The sequence below is a fragment of the Falco biarmicus genome, assembly GCF_023638135.1.
Source record: "Falco biarmicus isolate bFalBia1 chromosome 13 unlocalized genomic scaffold, bFalBia1.pri SUPER_13_unloc_1, whole genome shotgun sequence".
Taxonomy (NCBI): Eukaryota; Metazoa; Chordata; class Aves; order Falconiformes; family Falconidae; genus Falco; species Falco biarmicus.
The window spans coordinates 220,836-239,678 of record NW_026611656.1 but is presented as its reverse complement, the minus strand read 5'-3'; the positions used below and the strand labels follow the sequence as shown (position 1 = coordinate 239,678).

At 47.4% G+C, this 18,843-nt stretch overlaps 2 protein-coding genes across 4 annotated transcripts; both read right to left on the bottom strand.

The window, feature by feature from the left end:
- Positions 1-40: 40 nt before the first annotated feature.
- Positions 41-4,614, bottom strand: DSN1 (DSN1 component of MIS12 kinetochore complex). Of its 2 annotated transcripts, XM_056325887.1 has the most exons (11): positions 4,466-4,614; positions 4,336-4,381; positions 3,288-3,614; positions 2,777-2,850; positions 2,504-2,576; positions 2,046-2,133; positions 935-994; positions 713-784; positions 474-621; positions 290-377; positions 41-197 (listed from the first exon to the last, which is right to left on the bottom strand). In XM_056325887.1, exons 1-11 carry the CDS (start codon positions 4,589-4,591, stop codon positions 109-111), a joined length of 1,191 nt encoding a protein of 396 aa, XP_056181862.1. In that variant the 5' UTR covers positions 4,592-4,614; the 3' UTR covers positions 41-108. The 2 variants fall into 2 exon arrangements, with proteins under 2 accessions (XP_056181862.1, XP_056181864.1); XM_056325889.1 differs by lacking the exons at positions 4,336-4,381; positions 4,466-4,614 and adding an exon at positions 4,151-4,320.
- A 147-nt stretch (positions 4,615-4,761) lies between these two features.
- Positions 4,762-18,761, bottom strand: PBX4 (PBX homeobox 4). 2 transcript variants are annotated; one of them, XM_056325885.1, is made up of 9 exons: positions 18,431-18,761; positions 14,942-15,015; positions 8,684-8,925; positions 8,138-8,328; positions 7,702-7,837; positions 7,302-7,458; positions 6,989-7,095; positions 6,044-6,145; positions 4,762-5,620 (listed from the first exon to the last, which is right to left on the bottom strand). In XM_056325885.1, exons 1-9 carry the CDS (start codon positions 18,634-18,636, stop codon positions 5,528-5,530), a joined length of 1,308 nt encoding a protein of 435 aa, XP_056181860.1. In that variant the 5' UTR covers positions 18,637-18,761; the 3' UTR covers positions 4,762-5,527. The 2 variants fall into 2 exon arrangements, with proteins under 2 accessions (XP_056181860.1, XP_056181861.1); XM_056325886.1 differs by having other exon boundaries at positions 6,059-6,145.
- Between the last annotated feature and the right edge of the window lie 82 nt (positions 18,762-18,843).

Genomic DNA, 18,843 nt, shown 5'->3' with positions numbered 1-18,843 from the left:
GAACGCGGAAGCGCGGGGAAAAGCGGGCACCGGGAAGGCACCGGGCTCACACCCGGCTCGCACCGGGCTTTATTGACAGCAGCGCGGCCCCGCAGCCCCCCGCCCCGCTCAGCCCTCCGGCGGCAGCGTCTTCCTCGGCGGGGCGGCGATCAGCTTGCGCACGGGGGACTTGTCCACCTGCCGGAAGGTCCTGGCGGCTGGAACGGGGAGAGGAGAAGGGGAAAAAAGCCTGTTAACCCCCGTTAAAGCCCTCCACGGAGGCTTCCACTCCCGAGGGGCTCTCGCTTACCGAGCTGCTCCGACAGGCGTTTGAGGTACAGCCGGCTGTCCTCGCTGAAGGTCTGCAGCACCGTCACTGCTTGCTGGAGCTCGTCGAGCTGCAAATTGAAAAAAAAAAAAAGCAAGACAAAAATCACTCAGTCCTTCGCAGGGGGCTTAAATCTTTTCCCCCTAAACCAGCTGAGCGACCTCACCACAAGCTCCATGCAGCAAAAAACTTCCTCCTGGTCATCCAGGATCTTCTGGTAGTCGGGTTTGCTGCTGAGGACCTGGGCCTGGGAGGTCTGGAGGTGGGGAGGGGGCTCTGCCCACCCCCCCTGCCGCTGGCATTCCTCCAGCTGCCTGCAAGAGACACCGTCTCGGTGAGGCACAGCTCGCGGCATTGTCCAGTTTTCCAAGAGCTGCAAGATGTGGGAAGGGGGACGATCCACACCTGGAGATCTCTCCAGCACCTTCCTGGTAGCGCTGCAGGAGCCGATCCCAGGACTGGCACTCGGCAGTGAACCTGCGGGGAGAACAGCGCCGTACGCCTGATCCCTCTGTAACGCTCGACAACGGCACAGGCCCGTAGGAAAAACGGCTAAAAAATTAAATCTGCCCCAAATTCCAAGAGGCGTCTGTTCAGAGTCCCAGGCTGTGCACCGGTCGCTCTTACCTGGCGATGTATTCCTTGATTTGGGCCACCGACTCATCCAGAGCCACATCCAGTAAAACCCTGAAGCACAGATGCAGAACGGGCTGGGCTGCAGGGCGCTGCTGGAGCCCATCCCATCATCCCATCCCCCGCTCCAGCCAGAGCCACGTCCAGTAAAACCCTGAAGCACATCCCATCCCAGCACATCCCACCCCTGGCTCCAGAGTGGCAGCCAGGCACATGGGAATGTCTCTGGAGACGCCACAGCCTCTCTGGGCAGCCCGTCCCAGTGCCCTGTTACCCTCAAAGACTTTTTTCCTGCCACTCCAGTGGAGCTCCCCGTGTTGCAGTTTGTTGCCCCGTGGCCAGGCGCTGCTGGGAAGAGCCTGCCCCCACCCCCGACACTCGCCCTTACAGTGTTTGTACACGCTGGTAAAATCCCTTCTGTTCTCTCCTCTGCACAGGCCCAGCTTGCTCAGCCCTTCCCCGAGGCAGACGCTCCAGCCCCTTCACCATCTTTGCAGCCTCCGCTGACTCCTCCCCAGTAGCTCCCCATCTCTCTCAAACTGGGGAGCCCAGCACTGGCCACAGCACCCCAGACGTGGCCTCATCAGGGTCCCCTCCCTCGACCTGCTGGCCACGCTCCTCGTGGCCCCCAGGGTCCCACTGGCCACGAGGACACGCTCCTGGTCGTGGCCAGCGTGCTGTCCGTATGATCCTTGTTATCCACGTGGGTTTTATATCCACTTTAATAGGCAAAATCTTATTTGGGGTGGGTTTGACTTGCAGACGACTCCCCTCTCCACATCCTGCATGTGTACCAAGGGATAATACAGCTGCTTCTTCCCACTTCAAAGTTTCACCCCCCTCTAAAATCTGCTGGCCCATCTCCACAGCAGCCTTTCCCCACTCGTTCTGTTACAGATGCCTGGATGGGGGAAGCCAGCTAACTAAAACGTTTAAATGAACCCAATGTATTTTGACACAGCTGGGTTAGGAAGGTTTGTGCGGGCAGGCCGAGGTCGTACGTGGCAACAGACCCATTTTGTACTCAGGCTACTTGTTTCTCCACCCAAAAGCGATACGACTCACCGCTTACACTCCGCAAGGGATGAGTGGGGTGAGCCCTTACCCTTTAGGGTTTTCTATGCAGCTCTTTAGCGTTCCGTCTCGTTTCAGCTTCTGCATGTATCGCTTCAAGTCCTCTGAAACCGAGTGCACTGGAGATAAAGACAAAATAAAACAGTGCTCGTACCCACTGCCTAGAAAGCTAGTTAGTCCTGAGAGAGGAAGCGGTGACCTAACCTGCAGACACTGCTCTGATTCCTTATAGTTTTTCTAGATATTCTAGTTACACTGCTTCTAAAGAAACAACTCATCTCGGTGGCCACTGCTGGCTTTAGGGTGTTCACGTCTCTTCCCTCCCAGAAACCGCGGTCACATACAGCAGCTTAAAAACCATCTTTCCCATACTTTCTGCTGCACCCACCCCTTCCAGGAGACAGCTGGTTTCATTTTGAGAGGATGCTAGGGAAGGGTCGACGTTTTTAAGCCCAGGATTACCCTTACTGATGCTGTATCACACCTTACCATTAGCTCTGTAAGTCTCATGGCTAAAGCCGTCAGTCTGCTTCAAGACGTGTTCGAGTTTCTGTGCAGAAAACTAAGAGAAGATGGAGAAGAAGGTTTTAGCCCTTTCCTGAGCTGTATGACAAAGTCTGGGGGAGGATTCGTTAAGGAGAAAGGAGCCTCTCCTCCCCTTGCACATATTTCACAACTCTGTTATACAAATCAGAACGTACATTTAGTGGCAGAATAAAGGCAAGGGAAAAATAATTCACTTTTTAAAAGAGAGGACCTTACCTCGAAACTGGACAACAGCAGCACAGAAAGCCGGTCTATCTCTGGCAGATCCAGGCTAATTGATTTGCTTAATTCTGAAAAATCAGAACAAAATCATTTAAGAACAATTACATTCACACCAACGGCTGGCATTTTCCTGAAGGACACTTAAAAGCTGTTGTTGTATAGGAGCGTGGTTTGCAGGCTATGGAAGGAGCAGGGAAAAGAGGGAGAAACGCGAGTTCCTAACGAGGAAATGTCACACTTAAGGCTCCACCATGCTAATAAAAAGGCAGAGACTACAAACCACTGGTCTACAGAAGCCGTTAGCACAGGATGTCCTTTTATCCTCAAGTCCCTGGACCTCTGAGACCACTTCCAACACGGGTATCAGTGGCCACTAGCTAGGAATAACGTAATTGTGCTCTAATCGCCCTAAAGGTTGTGCCATAAAATCAAATCTCAACTTGCTGCAGGCTGCCCTACGAGTTTCTCGAGAGAGCTTGATAAAGGGAAGAAGCGGAGGCTGTACCAGTGACATCTTGGTGAAGGGGAGGCAGAGACGTTCGGCGTCTTGTGCCTTTCAGGCTCGAACGACGCCAAGAGCGACGCTTGGCTTGAGGAGTGGTGATGAGCAGTCTCGGGGACAAGCTAAAAGAACCCAGCATATTGTCACTCTTGGTACTCTTTCTTAAGGGACTCAATCTGAAGGTACTTTTCCCAAGACTGGGACTTCTGCGGGATGTCTTCACAGCTGCTCTGGTCACCCCATGGGGACTAGAGTTCTTGCTACCAGCAGTTTTGTCAGGCTGCTTTAGGAATTGCTTGGGATCCACTTGCTCCTCTCCAGGGTCAGAATCTGAGACAAATAAGATATAGTTGTAAAAAGAGGGGCAAAAAAAACAGGGGAAAGGGTCTTTTCTAGGGATTCAAACGCACTGAACCTTTGTTTGCGCTCGGAGCAACAGCAGTGTTATAGTTGAATTTGAAATAACTAGAACCCGAAATAAATTCACTAAGTATTTATTAAGGCAGGAAAGCAAAAGCAGCGCTGGGCAGCCGGGGAGTCACAGCTCCATCCAGGCTCGCAAATTCCAACAAGTAACACAGCCCTTTTATTCTCAACTTCAAGGCCGGTTTAAGCAAACAGTTATGCTCTCAGTCCCGTAGCAAGAAGCTGTATATTACAAAACTAAGCTATTTTTACACTAAAGTCTAGACGAAGACAAAGGTTGTCATAGTAACATGAGATTATGGTTTAACATTGGCCTTGAGAAGGTACATCTCCAACCTCATGGTTAACAGTTAACTCTTTTCTCGCCAGACAAAACATTCTCAAATCTGTTGCAGCAAGATCATTCCTTTTGTTAAAAACCCCTTTGATCAGCAAATTACCCTTAGTTACTTATTACAGCAGCGCTGAGGTGCGAGGCCGCATCACCGCTCCACAGCCTCCCCGGGCCGCCGGGGGCCCCCGCCAGCGTGGAAATCCTCCTCCCGGGCCCCAAGCCTGCCCCGCCGGGGCAGGCCCAGCCTCTGGGGGCGCAGGTCGGCCCCGTCACCCCGCTCCCGGCCCTTACCTGCCGCTCCCCCTCCGGCCGCAGGGCGGGCTCCGCCGGGGGAACGCTGAGGAGAAAATCGGTTACAAGGCTGGAGGCGAGGCCTCCCCGCCGTCCCACCGGCCGGGCCAGGCCTCCTTCCAGCGCTCACCTCCTCCTGCGAGCCGCCGGAGAGCTGCGGTGGGACGGGAACCGGCCCGGTGCTGCCCGCCGGGCCGCAGCCGCTGACCGCCCGCTCCGCCATGGCGGCACCGCCCAGCCGTTGGGCGCGGGGCATGCCGGGAAGCGGGGCATGGCGGGAAACGCGCCCCGCCCCCCCCCGCCGCGCGCCTCCCCCCCTCCCTCGCCCGCCCTGAGGGAGCGCCGCCGCTTTTCCCCGCCCGAGGAAAACTGACAGGAAATACAACGAAAAAAAGGGAGGAAAAAAAGAAAAAAAAAAAAAAAAAAAAAGCTTTGGAAGTTTATTATCTTTGATAAAATCTCAACTGAAAGGGGTGGACTCTGTGTTAACAGCTGCAGGAATGCACAAAAACCTATCATCCACGGGGAAGTCAGGTGATGCTGTTGGGTTTTTTTTCATTGGTTTTGTGGTGGTTTTTTTCACTAGACATTAAATTAAGAATTATGTGGAATGACACAGGATGGAAGGTCCTACCCGAGAGCAAAGTCCAGTGAGAGTTTTGGTAAAGCAACGTTCTGATTAATTAGCTCAGAATGAATTCTAGTTAAGAAAAGCTTATTTTCCTATACAAAATTACAATACAGAGAACGCATACAATTACAATACAGGGGGTTTAACTGTTAGTAGCTATCAACTAGAACAGAAATTTCATAGTAAAAAACTTTATGGAAATTAAAATAAGTCAATTTTCTTAAGCTGTAAAACTTGAGACAAACGCCAAGTTCTAGAAGAGACACTTTCAGATTCTTACCATAAAATCCATATTTTTAAAAAATGAATTTGGTTAGGAAAATGAAGCAAGTTCTTTTAAAACAATTTCACATCCCAATGGGCATAAGTAAAAAGAACTCAACTGTGTGAGGCTGAGAGGTAGAGAGGTATCATTGTAATCACAATCTTCTATTGGTTCCAGGGGTTTTTCTGAGGTAATTAGCTGTGTGTCAAGTTGTATAAACAATAGTATTGGCAAAAGAGCAACATTGACAAATTACACTAATGACCTCTTTCCTCTCATCAATAGGTCCTAAAAACTTAATTAGACGCATCCGAATTAACACTTCCAGGGTCTCCAGCAGGTGAAGTGATTGATGAAGGGGTGGTAGCATCCTGCCAGCTGCCATTAGCCTGAAGGGAGAATAAATGCAACATTTCATTAAAACCTTTAAGAAACTACTTGTAAAAACTTGTTTTTACACATTTCCACCTTACAAGGGACCAGAGCTTTGGAAAGGAAATTACTATTTATCAGCTCTGGCAAAGCAGGGTCCACAAATACCCCGTGTAAAAAACGCCCTTCCCTCCCCAGATTTTATGGTGTTACTCTTACTCCTAGCACTATCTCCTTGCGGCAAGAATTAACTGAAGCGCACAAATTTTCTGGTGACCAAAGCCATAACTTTAAGTCAAGTATTTGTATTAAAAGATGTCTTTCCCTGCTTTTTCCTATCCCCACATCAGACATGTCGGCAGAATAAAAAGTCAGCTTATATTCACAGATCACCGTGCCACAGTCTCAGGGCAGAACTTGTGTTTCTGGTGAGTAAATACCTCAGTACATCTTACATCTATGCGCTGCGTCGTATACAAAGGATTCCCCACAATTGTGTCGTATCTTCCTGTCTGGTGTATGACATGATGTAAGGAATCCATCTAGAACGAGATCCCACCCCATGAGAACAGTTAAGGACAGAAAGTCAGGTTAAAGAAATGTGGTAGTACGTGGCACACACCTATCAGGCCAAAAATTCTTTAAATAAGGGGCGGGTTTTCTTGCAGGAAGACAAGTTTTCTCTGCAGTTCTTGCTATTAATTGAGCTACTACAGCTAGTTCCTTACCAAGCAGAACTGGAGCCTAGAATCACACCTGTCACCTACAGCTTTTATGACAGAGGAACAGATTTTGCACCATTCAGATGGATTTAGAAATTCAGCAGAAAGCTGAAAATTAGTTTAACGATACTGTTAACCGCAAATGCTAAGTTCTACTTACATGGAACAAGATTGGCTCTAAAATGAGAAAACACCAATTCATTAATGTATATTTAAAAGGGATAGAAACCCAGCAGTAAGTTAATTTAGGTATCAGTTAATTCTGTAAGAGAATATTCCAGTTCCAAGAGAAAAGATGCATTTGAGCAGGCTTGCTTCTTGACTCGTTTGAGAAATTTTACTCTAATCATGTTTTGCATCCGAGCCAGTGCTGGCCAGAGACAGAAGAACCCACCCCTATCTGGTATTAAGAGAATCTACTTAAAAAAAAAAACCCAACCACAAAACACCCCAAGATTGTCTAATCCAACCCTGCTGTCAGACGCTGGGTCAGTCTGGTTGGGTTTTGAGTATCTCCAGGGACGGAGACCCCATAACCTCCCTGGGCAACCTCTTCATACCGTATAAAGGACAGAAACGGGATTTTAACTTTTATCTCGCTGCTGAAAGTACGTGGTGGTTAGTTGTTTTTTGGTTTGTTTTTTTTTTTAATTCCTTACTGACCTGCGACTGCACATTGGCTCCCACTGGGGAGCTCTGGTAGGAAGTCAATGACTGCAAATTTATAAAGGAATCTCCAGAATTTGTCATCTTAAAAGAGCCAGAGGAAGCTAAAAAACAAAACCAAGAAAAAAGAACATATTTTAATGAGAAATAACACCCAACAAAAATGGTTCTTCAAGGAGTATTACGTAAGTTTAAAAGAAAAAGAAACCCTACAACCATTTTGAACACCGGTGGGCTGCGGTACTAATTGTCACAAGAAATAATGAGAGACCTTCCAGCGGACAGACTCTTCACTGGCACTCTCACTCACCTGAATTTGGTGTAGACGGAGAATTTGCCTGGTTGCCTTGAGCCACGACATTAGTTGCATCCACTGCCGTTTTTGCGGCATAAATATTGGCTTCTTCTTGGAACTTCCCCATGTTTTTTTTATATCGAATTCTTTTGTTACCAAACCAGTTGGAAACCTGGAAACATAGATATGGCTGTTAGCATTTGATCAAACTATTATATTTTCCACTATCTTTGGGAGTTGTCAGCAAAGGAGATGTTTTAAACTAGGCTTCAAGCAGAAAACACCTTCTACTAAACCCTTCGGAACAACCTAAATCCTGTTTAAGTACCAGTAACTGAAGCCTGTTGCTAAAAAACCCCACCGCTCGAGGAAGGAAAAATAAATTACTTAATTCCCCATAAAACATATTTCATACCTGTGAAACTGTGATGCCACCTTTCTTTGCTAGCTCTTCTTTGGCCTCTTCACTGGGGTAAGGGTTACTCAGATGCGAGTAAAAATACTCGTTCAGTACTTCCGTTGCCTGTTTGCTGAAGTTACGTCGTTTACGCCTAGAAAAATATTAGTTATTCCTATTTAAAATGGTGTTTTAGAGTAGAACGGCTAGACTTGGCTTTTCCCCTCCCCCTCTAAAATACGCTTGGCTTGAAGAATGTAAGAAGTGGGACTGGACACTGTCAATGGCAAAGCATATACCCTAGCAAGCAAAATGGGTGGCAAATTCTTAATATTTAAACAAGAACAACCCTGGGAACAACAGACTTGAGATTTCTTGCACAGTCATTGGCATTGAGCAACAAAAGAAGTCCTGGCTTGAACACCCGTTATCGCTAGGCTGCGTTTTCTCGTACCTTGCATCAAGAAAGCGTGAGCGCAGGATCATCACTGCCTCGCACGTGCTCTGCTTCAGCTGCATCTGGATGGTGCTGAACTTGCCGTGGATTATGTTCACCATGCGCTCTATTTCTTTCGGCGAAATCGGCCTTGTCCTACTCTGTTCCCTAAGCAGGTTCATAACGTGGGTGGTGAACTCACTGCAGGCCTGAAAACACACACAGTTGTATCGACAAACAATAAAATACCCTAGAATTTGTTTCCCCAACAAGAAAATATATGCAAAAAAAACTTTAGAGTTTCCATGTTTCAGCTTTACTCGATTTACTCTTAAAAAACAGCAACAAAGATAAACGAGACATTTAATATCTTTAGTTTGATGTCCAGTCCCTCTATCTTCACCTTACTTCCGTAACACTGAGATAACTTTTCAACTCAATTTGATATCCTTGCATTCACCTGAATTCATTATACCTCCTGTTCTGTGCTTACAACCAACACCAAAGGAAAAAACGGTTATTTTTAATTGAGATGATAAAAACTCTTCCATGCAGAAAGATCACCTGTTCATATTTCTCTAGCTCAGAGTGGTATATCTGTCGGATCTGTGACAGCTTGGCCCTGTAGTCAGAGTGTTCAATGCTATTGTCATTTGGACAGCCACCTGATGTTGCTGCTACAGCCATCGGTCCTCCTCTTCCTCTTTTCTCGGGCCCGGAGACACCCTCTGCCAGCAACATGTTATCTAGTCTCATTAGTTGAGCATCTGGGGGATCTTCTTCCTGAATACCGCGAATACTTAACACTAGATGAATATAAAGAAGGAATCAACAGATTATTTCTGAATCAGGAAAGAACGCCCACTTCAATTCTGGCAAAGCATTTAAACGCCCTTCAGAGGTTTTAGCCGGTCTTGAGCTCAAAGGGGGGAAAAATAAAACGAGGCGGGGGAAAGGGTGCGTTTAACAAAGCCACAAGGCGATGCATCAAAACAAACAGGACATTGCTCAGATCAAGGAACACCGAAACATAAATCCGTACGCAAGGCACGAGCCTGACCTCGTCCCCTTTATATGCCGAAGATGCAGCCACGCTGTACAGCAGCAGGCTACAAACTGAGGTCTTAACAGCACTGAATTTTAAAAATCTATTAAAAACTATTTAAAAACTACCGATATCTGAAACAAGATGAAAAAAATACGCTAGAAGCCGGTTTCTTTAAGCTTATACTCAACAAACCCAGACTGCAGCAGTCTGTACACTCAGACTATTTAAGTTTGATTCCAAGCAAATATATTTTTAAAACTTAATTGCCAAAATTTTTTGACAATGTATTAGGAACTTCTTTTTTTAAAAGGCGTAAGAACTCACAAGATACCAAGTCAATACAAAAAAACGCCAACAGCGTTTTGACTTTTAACTGCTAGACAATTTTAGTTTGATAGTCGTCAAGCCACCAAATTCAAATGCCCTTTTCCAAACTCTTAACAGGCAGGTTAATGCTAATTTTGAACACACAATCAGCCTAAACTTAAAATCACATTGCTGAACTTGGTATTTTGCAGGTAATACAGAAATTAGTATGCAATTCTGATGAAAGGAGAGTTTTGGGGTGGCTGCAGACCCGAATTCGCTCTGTCACAGCAACGCACATCCCCAGAACATCCCCAGGCTTTTTGCAAGCAGAAAAAGGTAAGGCAAAAATAGCTGTACATGGGTAATGGCTGAGCTCAAGGTAGGACAACAACGAGGAAAGTGTTGACTGTTTTAAAAGTTAGTGGCTTTTCTAACTCATTATGGAATTAAAATGAGTACCTTTAAAAAAAAAATTAATAGCAGACCTACTGCATACACCTTTTACTGAGTGAACATGACAAGAAATGAAACAAACACAGAAAAAAGGGGTGGTTTTTTTGTTTGTTGTTGGGTTTTTTGTATTTAAAAATCGCCAGCTCTCCTTTTTTCCAGAAGACCCAGCAGAGAGTTGGCCAGTGGCCACTTGCTCCTCGGTCTTTTTGATAAAACTCACATTAAGCTAAGCACAAATTCAGTGGAACAGATATTTTGGTGTCACCTTCTTATGTGAATGTGCTTCTGCCAAACGTCTTTTTATGCACATTATGATGCATATCAGAGTACCTCATGTTGAAGTCAAGCTCCCAGCTGCAGCTTAATTTTATGTCACTTGTCTAATTATGGTAATTAGACATTAGTTATCATCAATTACACATAAGCTCATCTCAAGTTGACTGCTGAAAAGCACATATAAAGCACCTTCCCAGTCTCAAGGGAAGACTCTGGTTGGCCGACTCTAGCAAGTCACGAGAAACTAGAAAGGAGTTAACCACCACCAACACGTCGTAAACTCTATTTCCAACCTAGTAGTTGCAAATTTTATTTAATAAACTCTGACAGAGGTGAGCAGACCTAAGAACCGATGAGTGCAAGAAGCTTGGGTCTGTCCAACCAGCTCCATCGAGTTGACTTGGAACTTTTGGCATTAACTGCATCTTAATATGTGTGACAATTAAAACAAGTTCTACAGAAATCATTGCCGCAGATGTTGGTTTTTAAATTAAAGCCATCGTCTCCTGGAACGGATACCTTTGGCTTGAGCTTTATTTTTACTCCTAGCATCTTCACCTAATGATAATATTTGTACAGGTCATAAATTACATCAGATTCACTCAAAACCACCTATTCAGTCAATTCCTGACTCTGCTGCCAGCAGCAGACAGTTCCGATTTCCAAGTACAGTTGTTCATCTACCAATCTTCCAGAGCTATTAAATCTCAAAAGACAGCGCAACAGGAAAGCAAAGCCACTGCCGTTGCAGGAACGCCATGCTCACACCAGCTTCTGCAAGTCTCTCTTGGCAGCCTGGTAAAAACAATTCCAGGAGCACACACCGTACCACTCAAAGAGTTTTGTCAGGGTGGCTGCATCTACCCTGTGAGCTTTCGGCATGCTCCGTGGGTCAGGCATCGCCCGTTTCTGCATACAGTCCTGAAAATTACGCCAGCAGGAGTCCGCAGTCTACATGGCTTCTGCAAGAACTAGATTTCACTAAAGAAAAAGGAATCCAAAGGGGGAAAAAAAGTTACCACAATAAAAAAAAAAAAAAAGCGCATGTCGGTCAACACTGACTTGTTACATATGCCCGTCCTCACACACCGGTTATTAACTGCTGGCTCACTGTACTCTGAGGAGAATGCTTCCTCAGCAAGCTTACCCCTCTCAGTAGCCTTTCGGCCACTGAATTTTTCAAGTTCCCACCATAGTTTAGGAACATATAACAACTCCATTAATACTCAAGGCTTTGAGTCAAGACACTAAGAGACCGGAGTTACGGCATAGTCAGTGGTTTAAGCGTGATTTAGAAAGTCCTTGCGTAACGGTAAAATCCTTCACACTTAAATCCTTCCCTGAAATCCTTCCCAATCCATCATTTTTATGGATGTTTAAGAAAAATCCTACCCCGGCTCAAGAAGCCCAACGACTCGCTCCCGTCAGCTGCACTAATACAATATTGTGCATTCTCTGGCACACCACCTACCAGATATTCATCAAATATGTAAAATAATTATACTAAGCAAAATGAAATTCCCATCATTTCTAATTAATCTTTAATTAAAATACATCACAACCTAAGGTGCTGAAGCCTCACTCAGTATGCAAATGCAATCATTACAATATATTTACATCTCATTAATTAAAGATTTGCAGTTCTGTAATGAACTGTACAAGATCACTGGTACCAAAATAAGCAATACACGCTTTGCTTAAGATTTGCTTCCCCTTCCCGATTTTCCTTCATGGAGCAAGTAATGCAGAAGCGCGTGATAAATGCGTCTGTTTGGTAGCGAACACACACAGTTAGGACCAAAACCTGCATGATCAGTGCTAGAAATGAACAGCCTGTACTGTATGGAGCATAAAACACCTATGGAGAGTGCAAGAAGTAGGCACTTGGGTGCTGGACCAGCACCCCTCCTGGTCCATGTCTCTGTTGTTCCAAGATGATCCTGTCCCCTGTGTGACCCTTGCAAATATTTACTCTACGACTCACGCTAAATACTGACTCACGATGGTTTTATTCAGGCAGAAGGGTTTCCTCAGTCTGGCAGCCCACAAATCAGACTGTTCGGTGAGAAGGCAGGAGCGTATTTTTTTTAATAGCGGGTCACCTAAATCGATCGTGAAGCCCTTCTGAACTACTTACCGCTACTAAAATACCACACACATACATCGTGTGGCACCCAGCCAATTTTTCACCTGCACTGGACACCCCCATTTTTCAGTTAGTGGTCCTCCCTGGGGGACACCAGCCCCCCAAGCACCCCGCTACAGAGAACGACGTCGCTGTTGGTTCAGCTGCTCTCGCAGCATCGTCACAGAGAGCGCCTTCTCCAAATCTAACACTCTCCTGCACGTTCAGGGAGAGAGGAAAGCAAATGGAAACAGAAGACAAAAGCCAGCAGGGCTCCGAGCGCTGAGGAACAAGACTGGGCTACGTAAGAATGTCAACAAACTCAGCAACAAAGACAAAGCGTGTTCTTCAGCCACGCCGCTTGCCAAGTTTTATAACCAGATGAAAAGGTGCCCGTTGAATTAACCCAGCCGAGCGCCAGCACAATGCAGGAAGGACGGAGGGTTGCAGCTAGCAACGACAAGAAACAATAAAAAAATGGTACTCCATGTTACGATGCTGCAACAAATACGTTCCCTGCCATGGGCCAGAAATACAGAATCAGAGTCCTACTGTGCAGCGGGTTCTGTAAAAGTGGGGAGAAATATCCTCTCCCTGCCCCAAGGGGCCTGAAGCCATTGCAGACTACTGTCTTCTGAGTATGGTATAATCAGCCGAGAAGAAAAACTCTAAAATTTAACATTCAGCACCAAAAGCGTGCATCTCTAATAGGAGAGATGGTTAATTCTGATTTTAAGATAGAATTATGCCATGTTTGAATTCATACAGCTTGAATCATACCTGAAGTGTAACCTGACGAGCAAAAACCCCTGTCTGCTGCATGGATTAAAAACGCTCTAAATGCTTCTGAGTTCCCACAAAAAACTAAGGAGGCTTTATTGGATTATATGCCTCTTCAAATACCTGCGTATGCTCCAAGCAGGTATTTAAGACTTCAAAATAAAATACCTGTTTTTCCCAAAAGGTGGTTTAAAATAAAAAATAGAATCACTGGGGGGGGGAGATGATGACAACACACACGGGGCTTGAGCAAAATATTAAACGTGGCTAAATCTATTTAAATTACAAAGAGTAATTTCAACAGAATTACAAAGAGTACATCTGTAATTTCTTTTTCATTAATAAACACTGCTGCTGGGGAGAATTTTTCAGCACCTTTCAGCTGTCTGCCCATTGCAGAGGCATACGGCTTATCCTGAGCTATTGTGAACGATAGGAGCGCTCCAACAAAGAACGAAAGAAAGATGGGGGGGGTGGGGGGGGGGTGGGGGGAGGAACACGTTTGAAACTGATTTCTGAGCTAGAAAAGAAGCTTGTGTGCCTGGGTCACAAAGAAAGCCCAAAACCTTGTGCTACAGTATGTCCAGGCTTTTGTTTGCTTGAAGCCATAACATCTGCTCCCCATAATTTAAATAAGGAATAGACAGACCATCAGACATTCAAAAACCTATGAGACCAAAACAAATCCAGCATAACCACGGCACCAGGGTCTGCTCCTGCAAGTGTATTTAGCTGGGAGAAGTCACAGTTTCAATCAATAAAACACAGAAGGTTCCTTTCAACCTAGAAGGGAAAACCAGAGGAAAGACCCTCTGTAAGGACAGCAATCCTCGGAGGACAGACAGACATAAAAGCTCGCCCTGGCAGCGCACACACACGCTTCCTACCCCAATATTTTCTCTCAGGAGCAAGCTGCTATCATGAGGACGCAAGATATGAACCAAATTCCCAAGAAATGAACGTGTAACGTCCGCCTGGGTGAGGAGGGCACCGCGGAGGACCGAACTGCATGGCCCCTCATTTGGCGATGCAATGAACAGCGCTGCAAGTTTCGATACGCTTTTAGAAAAAAATAACAAAAATGTAGGTTTAGGATGTTAAATATTAACACAACAAAAAATTTAAAAAAAAAAAAGAAAAAGACCACCATTTCGGTTAAGTATTACGGAAGTAGTTATTCTCTAAAAAAGCATCAAAATTCACTATGGTTTATAGAACTTATATATTCAAACAACGTTCAGCGTTCAGATATGAACACACACGGGGTGATTCAAAATCGAAATCCGTTTGCTTCTGCTCCTCAAAGCAAGCTGCACGATCACCAGCTCCATTTCCTGCCACTTCAGTTTTCCAATATCCCCAAGTGTTCTGCCTTACTGTCTCCTTTTCTCCATAATACAGTTATTTCTCAACTTCAAACTCTTCCTACCACGATTTCGGTACTAATTCCTTAAAGGGGGGGGGGGGGGGGGGGGGGGGGGGAGAAGGAGTGTAACAACATAGCAGCGTTATTCAGGATTCTCTAGGTAATCTAGAAAAAAAACCACCCCAGCCTATAGATTCTTTACATACACACAACTAGAACACCTACTCAAATAAGCAGCGTTTTGTCCAAATCTGCACGCAGACAGCATGACAAAAAGCACATCAAAGCAATTCCCAGCTTACAGAAGACTAGTAAGCCAAAAAACAGCCTTAAGTTGTAGAGTCTATCAGGGAAAATACAATTTTTTTGTATTTTTAATTAAATTAAATGCATTAAATGAGAGCGAAGCAGGTGACGGAATGTGGGTTTTTTGGAAGGCTGAGGCCAGGAAAGACATCAACGCACCTGTTTTTTCCTTGATCTCACACAGCACGCTGAAGAGAGCAGGCTTCATTCTGTGGCAGTTCAAGGCATGCTTTCTGAAACGGAAGAAGAAAGAATGAGCAAACGCCAGCAGGAAAGGCAGCGAAAGACGCCAAGGCTTTACAGAGGACTGGAACGCGCTGCAGTGACAGCAGGTTAACACATCGGATTAAGTGAGAAATGGGCAAGTTCTGGTGATAGATTTCATTTAAGCACCACACTCAGTCATCGCTAGGAGCAAACTGTCGTAAAAACACGCAGGCCTTAGAATCCAGAATTCTGTGTCACTTCCAGGAACTGCAGGCACCTTCGGTTCTACCAAAAGCGTGTTTTATACATGGGGATAAAAAGTTGCTTCTTGAGTATACTAATATAAAATCTAATCACGGAATCCATCAAAAGGTAGAAAAAACCCGGGGTTTTTAGGGCACATACATCCTGATCAGTAGGAAGAAACTAGTACCGCTCGCCGACTCGCCTAGCTCACGCAAGCGGCCGCCCAATCCAAAGAAAAGCAGACTGTATTTAACGGCATTTTCGTACAAGTTTTACCGCACGTGCTAATTCTGCTTTTTTGAAGCTCTTCCAGTGTTTGCGGCTTTGTTTTCCCACTGCTCTCCAGGAAGGGACCATGTTAATTACACTGTTAACACGGAATCCATCCTAATGCCTAATCAAAACAAGAGAATGACATCTTTTGCTGAGTTGAAAACACATTTGAAGCGCGGTGAGCGCCGTATAAAAGCAGGAGCTGAGGTTTCCCACGGAGGGCGGGCGGTGTTTTACCACCACACCGATTTCTAAGGCTGGCCAGCAGTCAGGTGCCCAACTTCCACTAGACGTCAGCGGAAAGAAGCATCTAACCGCACCACACGCCTCCAAGAAAGCCTCGTTTGCTTCTCGTGACCCCTTCTGTCATTCAGAAATAATATTTACGTCACCTTTACGGCTAGGTTTCAGTATGTCTTTTACATAAATACAAACTGGCCTTCCTTCTCGTGCACCAGTCTGTACTCCAGCCATCACAAACAGTGCAAATACAGGTGCCCAGCTTCCTCACAACCCGTAACACTTCCAGCTACCACCAAACTGCCAGCAAATACCAGAACATAAGCTTTTAACAAAAATTGCAGAAGCTGAAGCCAATCGGCCGCTTTCCTTCATGACACGGCCTAAAGAAGTATAAAACCCATTCGGCTACGGAGATGTTTGATAGTATCAACCCCAAGACAAACAGCCTGAGAACAAAGGCAGCTGAGAAGACAGCCTAGTGGAGCCTATTGTCCTTGCCTGATGAGGGAAAAAACAGGGGGAGAGAGAAAATGAATTCCAAGCCTTCAGACTGTACGCTCCACCCGGAGTCTAAAAAGTGGTGTTTACGTACAAGGCAGGAGAGATACTAGACCCAGAGATAATTGCATAATTAATATGGCCACTAACTCTTGTGAAGACGGCTGCAACGTCTTTAACAGCAGCGTTAAACTCACCCTTGGCAGATGAATTTCCTTCCATCGCAACTTTCACCCCAGTTTGCAACTTGTATTAAAAAAAAAAAAAAAATCTCGCTGAGCACACTGCAAGAACGCTCTGGCGTTCACTAGGCGTGAAAATAATGCACACAAAATACAGCCACGTGCATTTTTAATATAAATAATAGAAGTAAACCCCAACAAATGAAACGGTTAACACCGTGTTACCAAGATCACTTCTGCAGCGGGTTTAACCAGGCTTGAGTTTTACTTTCTCAGCAGCGCGTCCTCTTAAGGAGGACCAAGCCAACCCAACAAACTTCTTGTCCAGAAGACAAAAGCAGCTTCTTTTATGCACATACACGTGAAAATCCACTAAAGTTGCTTTAAAACGTGGGGGCCTTCAAAACCTGCAGTGCTCCAGCTGGAGTTTGACGGCATTTCTAAGACAACGTTGAGGTCATTTAGTTTAAGCAATGGTCAGGCCATTTTTCAAAGCCCATTCCTCAACTCTTATCTAGAATTCAAGTTCCTAACAAATTTATTCTGGTCAAAATGATCTTAAATACGTCGTCAGGAGAGAAAACTACGGCTCTTAAGCAACGTACAGGCAAATTCACGCCTATAGGATCTATACATGAGCTGCAGACAGGTCTTTCTGAGAAGACTGGCAAGTAGAAAAGAAAAACTTGTTTGGGGAAGAAGCAACGGCCCCGCACGCGACCCCCAGCAAGCAACGCTCACGGATTTCATTGCCCTACAAGCTGCAGTTGAAAGTTACCCTAAAGAGTCGACTTTAAACCCAAATTATGAGTGCCTTCGAACACACGGTTTCTCCTCATATAACCCACGCAGCCCTCTGGAATCTGGTACCTGCCCATGGTAGTGCCACTGCCTCGGCATGCCGGTTGCTGACGGCGCACGGTAGCACCAGGCGTAACTAAACGCAGCCAAACTTTAGGCAGAGATTAATAAACCCCCACGATTTTATCGGCAGCCATCGTTGCGATAGGAAAATCAGGGCATGGGCAAGGACCAAGGGCAACGCCAGGGGCACGGCGCCACGTTCATCCCGGGGAAAAAAAAAGACCAGAAAACCATTTTGTTGCTTTTTATAAACCCGCTCGATGAGTCTCCACCTTCTCCCAACTGGCCTCATGGTGGGGGCTGCCCACCTCGCGCACGCCGAGGAAGCAAAGCGTGTAATTACGTGTAATTGCACCGCGCCAATCAGGGCCGGACGCAGCTCCAGGGCACAGAGAACACACCAGAAGATGCTGAATTCTGTTGATTTCCAGGCTGGTTTTGCCATGCAATTATTTACATCCCACCGAAGCCAAGGCAAGAGGAAAAGTAGGAACATTGCTCTTTTTCCTTTCGATAGGATTACCGAAAAAACTTCCCGGTGGCGGTGGAAAACGTCGCGAGCCCCTCGCCGTGAGGGGCTCCACGGACCTCTGCTGCCTCTCTCTTGCCCTTCCCAAGCAAACTTCGGCCCTCAACGGCTGCCACCGTTTCGGCTTTCCTGTTCCCAGTGGCGTCAGGCAGGATAATCCCGTTTCCACCGGGGATGACGGCTGCGATTCCCGTCTTGACGCCACCCCGGGCTATTTCTTAACGTGGCGAGAAGGATGGAGAGTGGGGAAATTAATTACAAGCAACGAGGGCGGCCTCCCGGTGCTGGAGGCCGGTGTGGAAGCGCTCCCCGGCTGACGGGAGGTGATGCCACGGAAGCACCGGGAACCCAACGCCAACTTTTCGCCTCCGGTGGGCGATTTCCCACCGACCCCCAACCCCCCCTCCCTCCCCGGGGCCTCACCGGAGCCGCGGCCCCATCGCACCGCGGGCCCCGCCGCAGCCCCGGTACCGAGCGGGGCAGAGCGTCGCGCCCAGCCCCGCCGCGCCGAGCTGAGTCACGGCACCGGGCTGCGCGGGAAGGCGGCCGGTACCGGGCTGCCCCCCCCCGCCCCGTTCCCCGCCCGGCGGCCGGGCCAGCCGCTACCTGGCCTGGGCCTCGTCCAGGCTCTGGTCGGTGATGGCCATGATCTGCTGCAGGACGTCGCCCGTATCGTGGTGCGCGGGCGGCGGCCCCGGTGGGGGCGCGGCGGCCGGATCCCCGGCGGCGGGCGGCGGGGGCGGCGGGATGCCGCCGGGTAGGGTCACCCCGGCGCCGTGCGCCGCCGTCAGCAGCCGCGACGGGTCCTCCATGGCGGGGGGCAGCGGGGCCGGTCCGCCGCGGACGGGCAGCGGCGCGGCCCCAGCGGCTCCCACACAACAGGGCCCAGCGCCCGCACCCCCTCCCGCCGCCGCCGCCGCCGCCGCCGCCGCCGCCCCCGCCAGGCCACGCCCCCTCCGCCGCACGCCGGGGGCGGGGCCGCCGGCAGCGCCGCGCCGGGTCCTAGCGCCGCCCGCCCC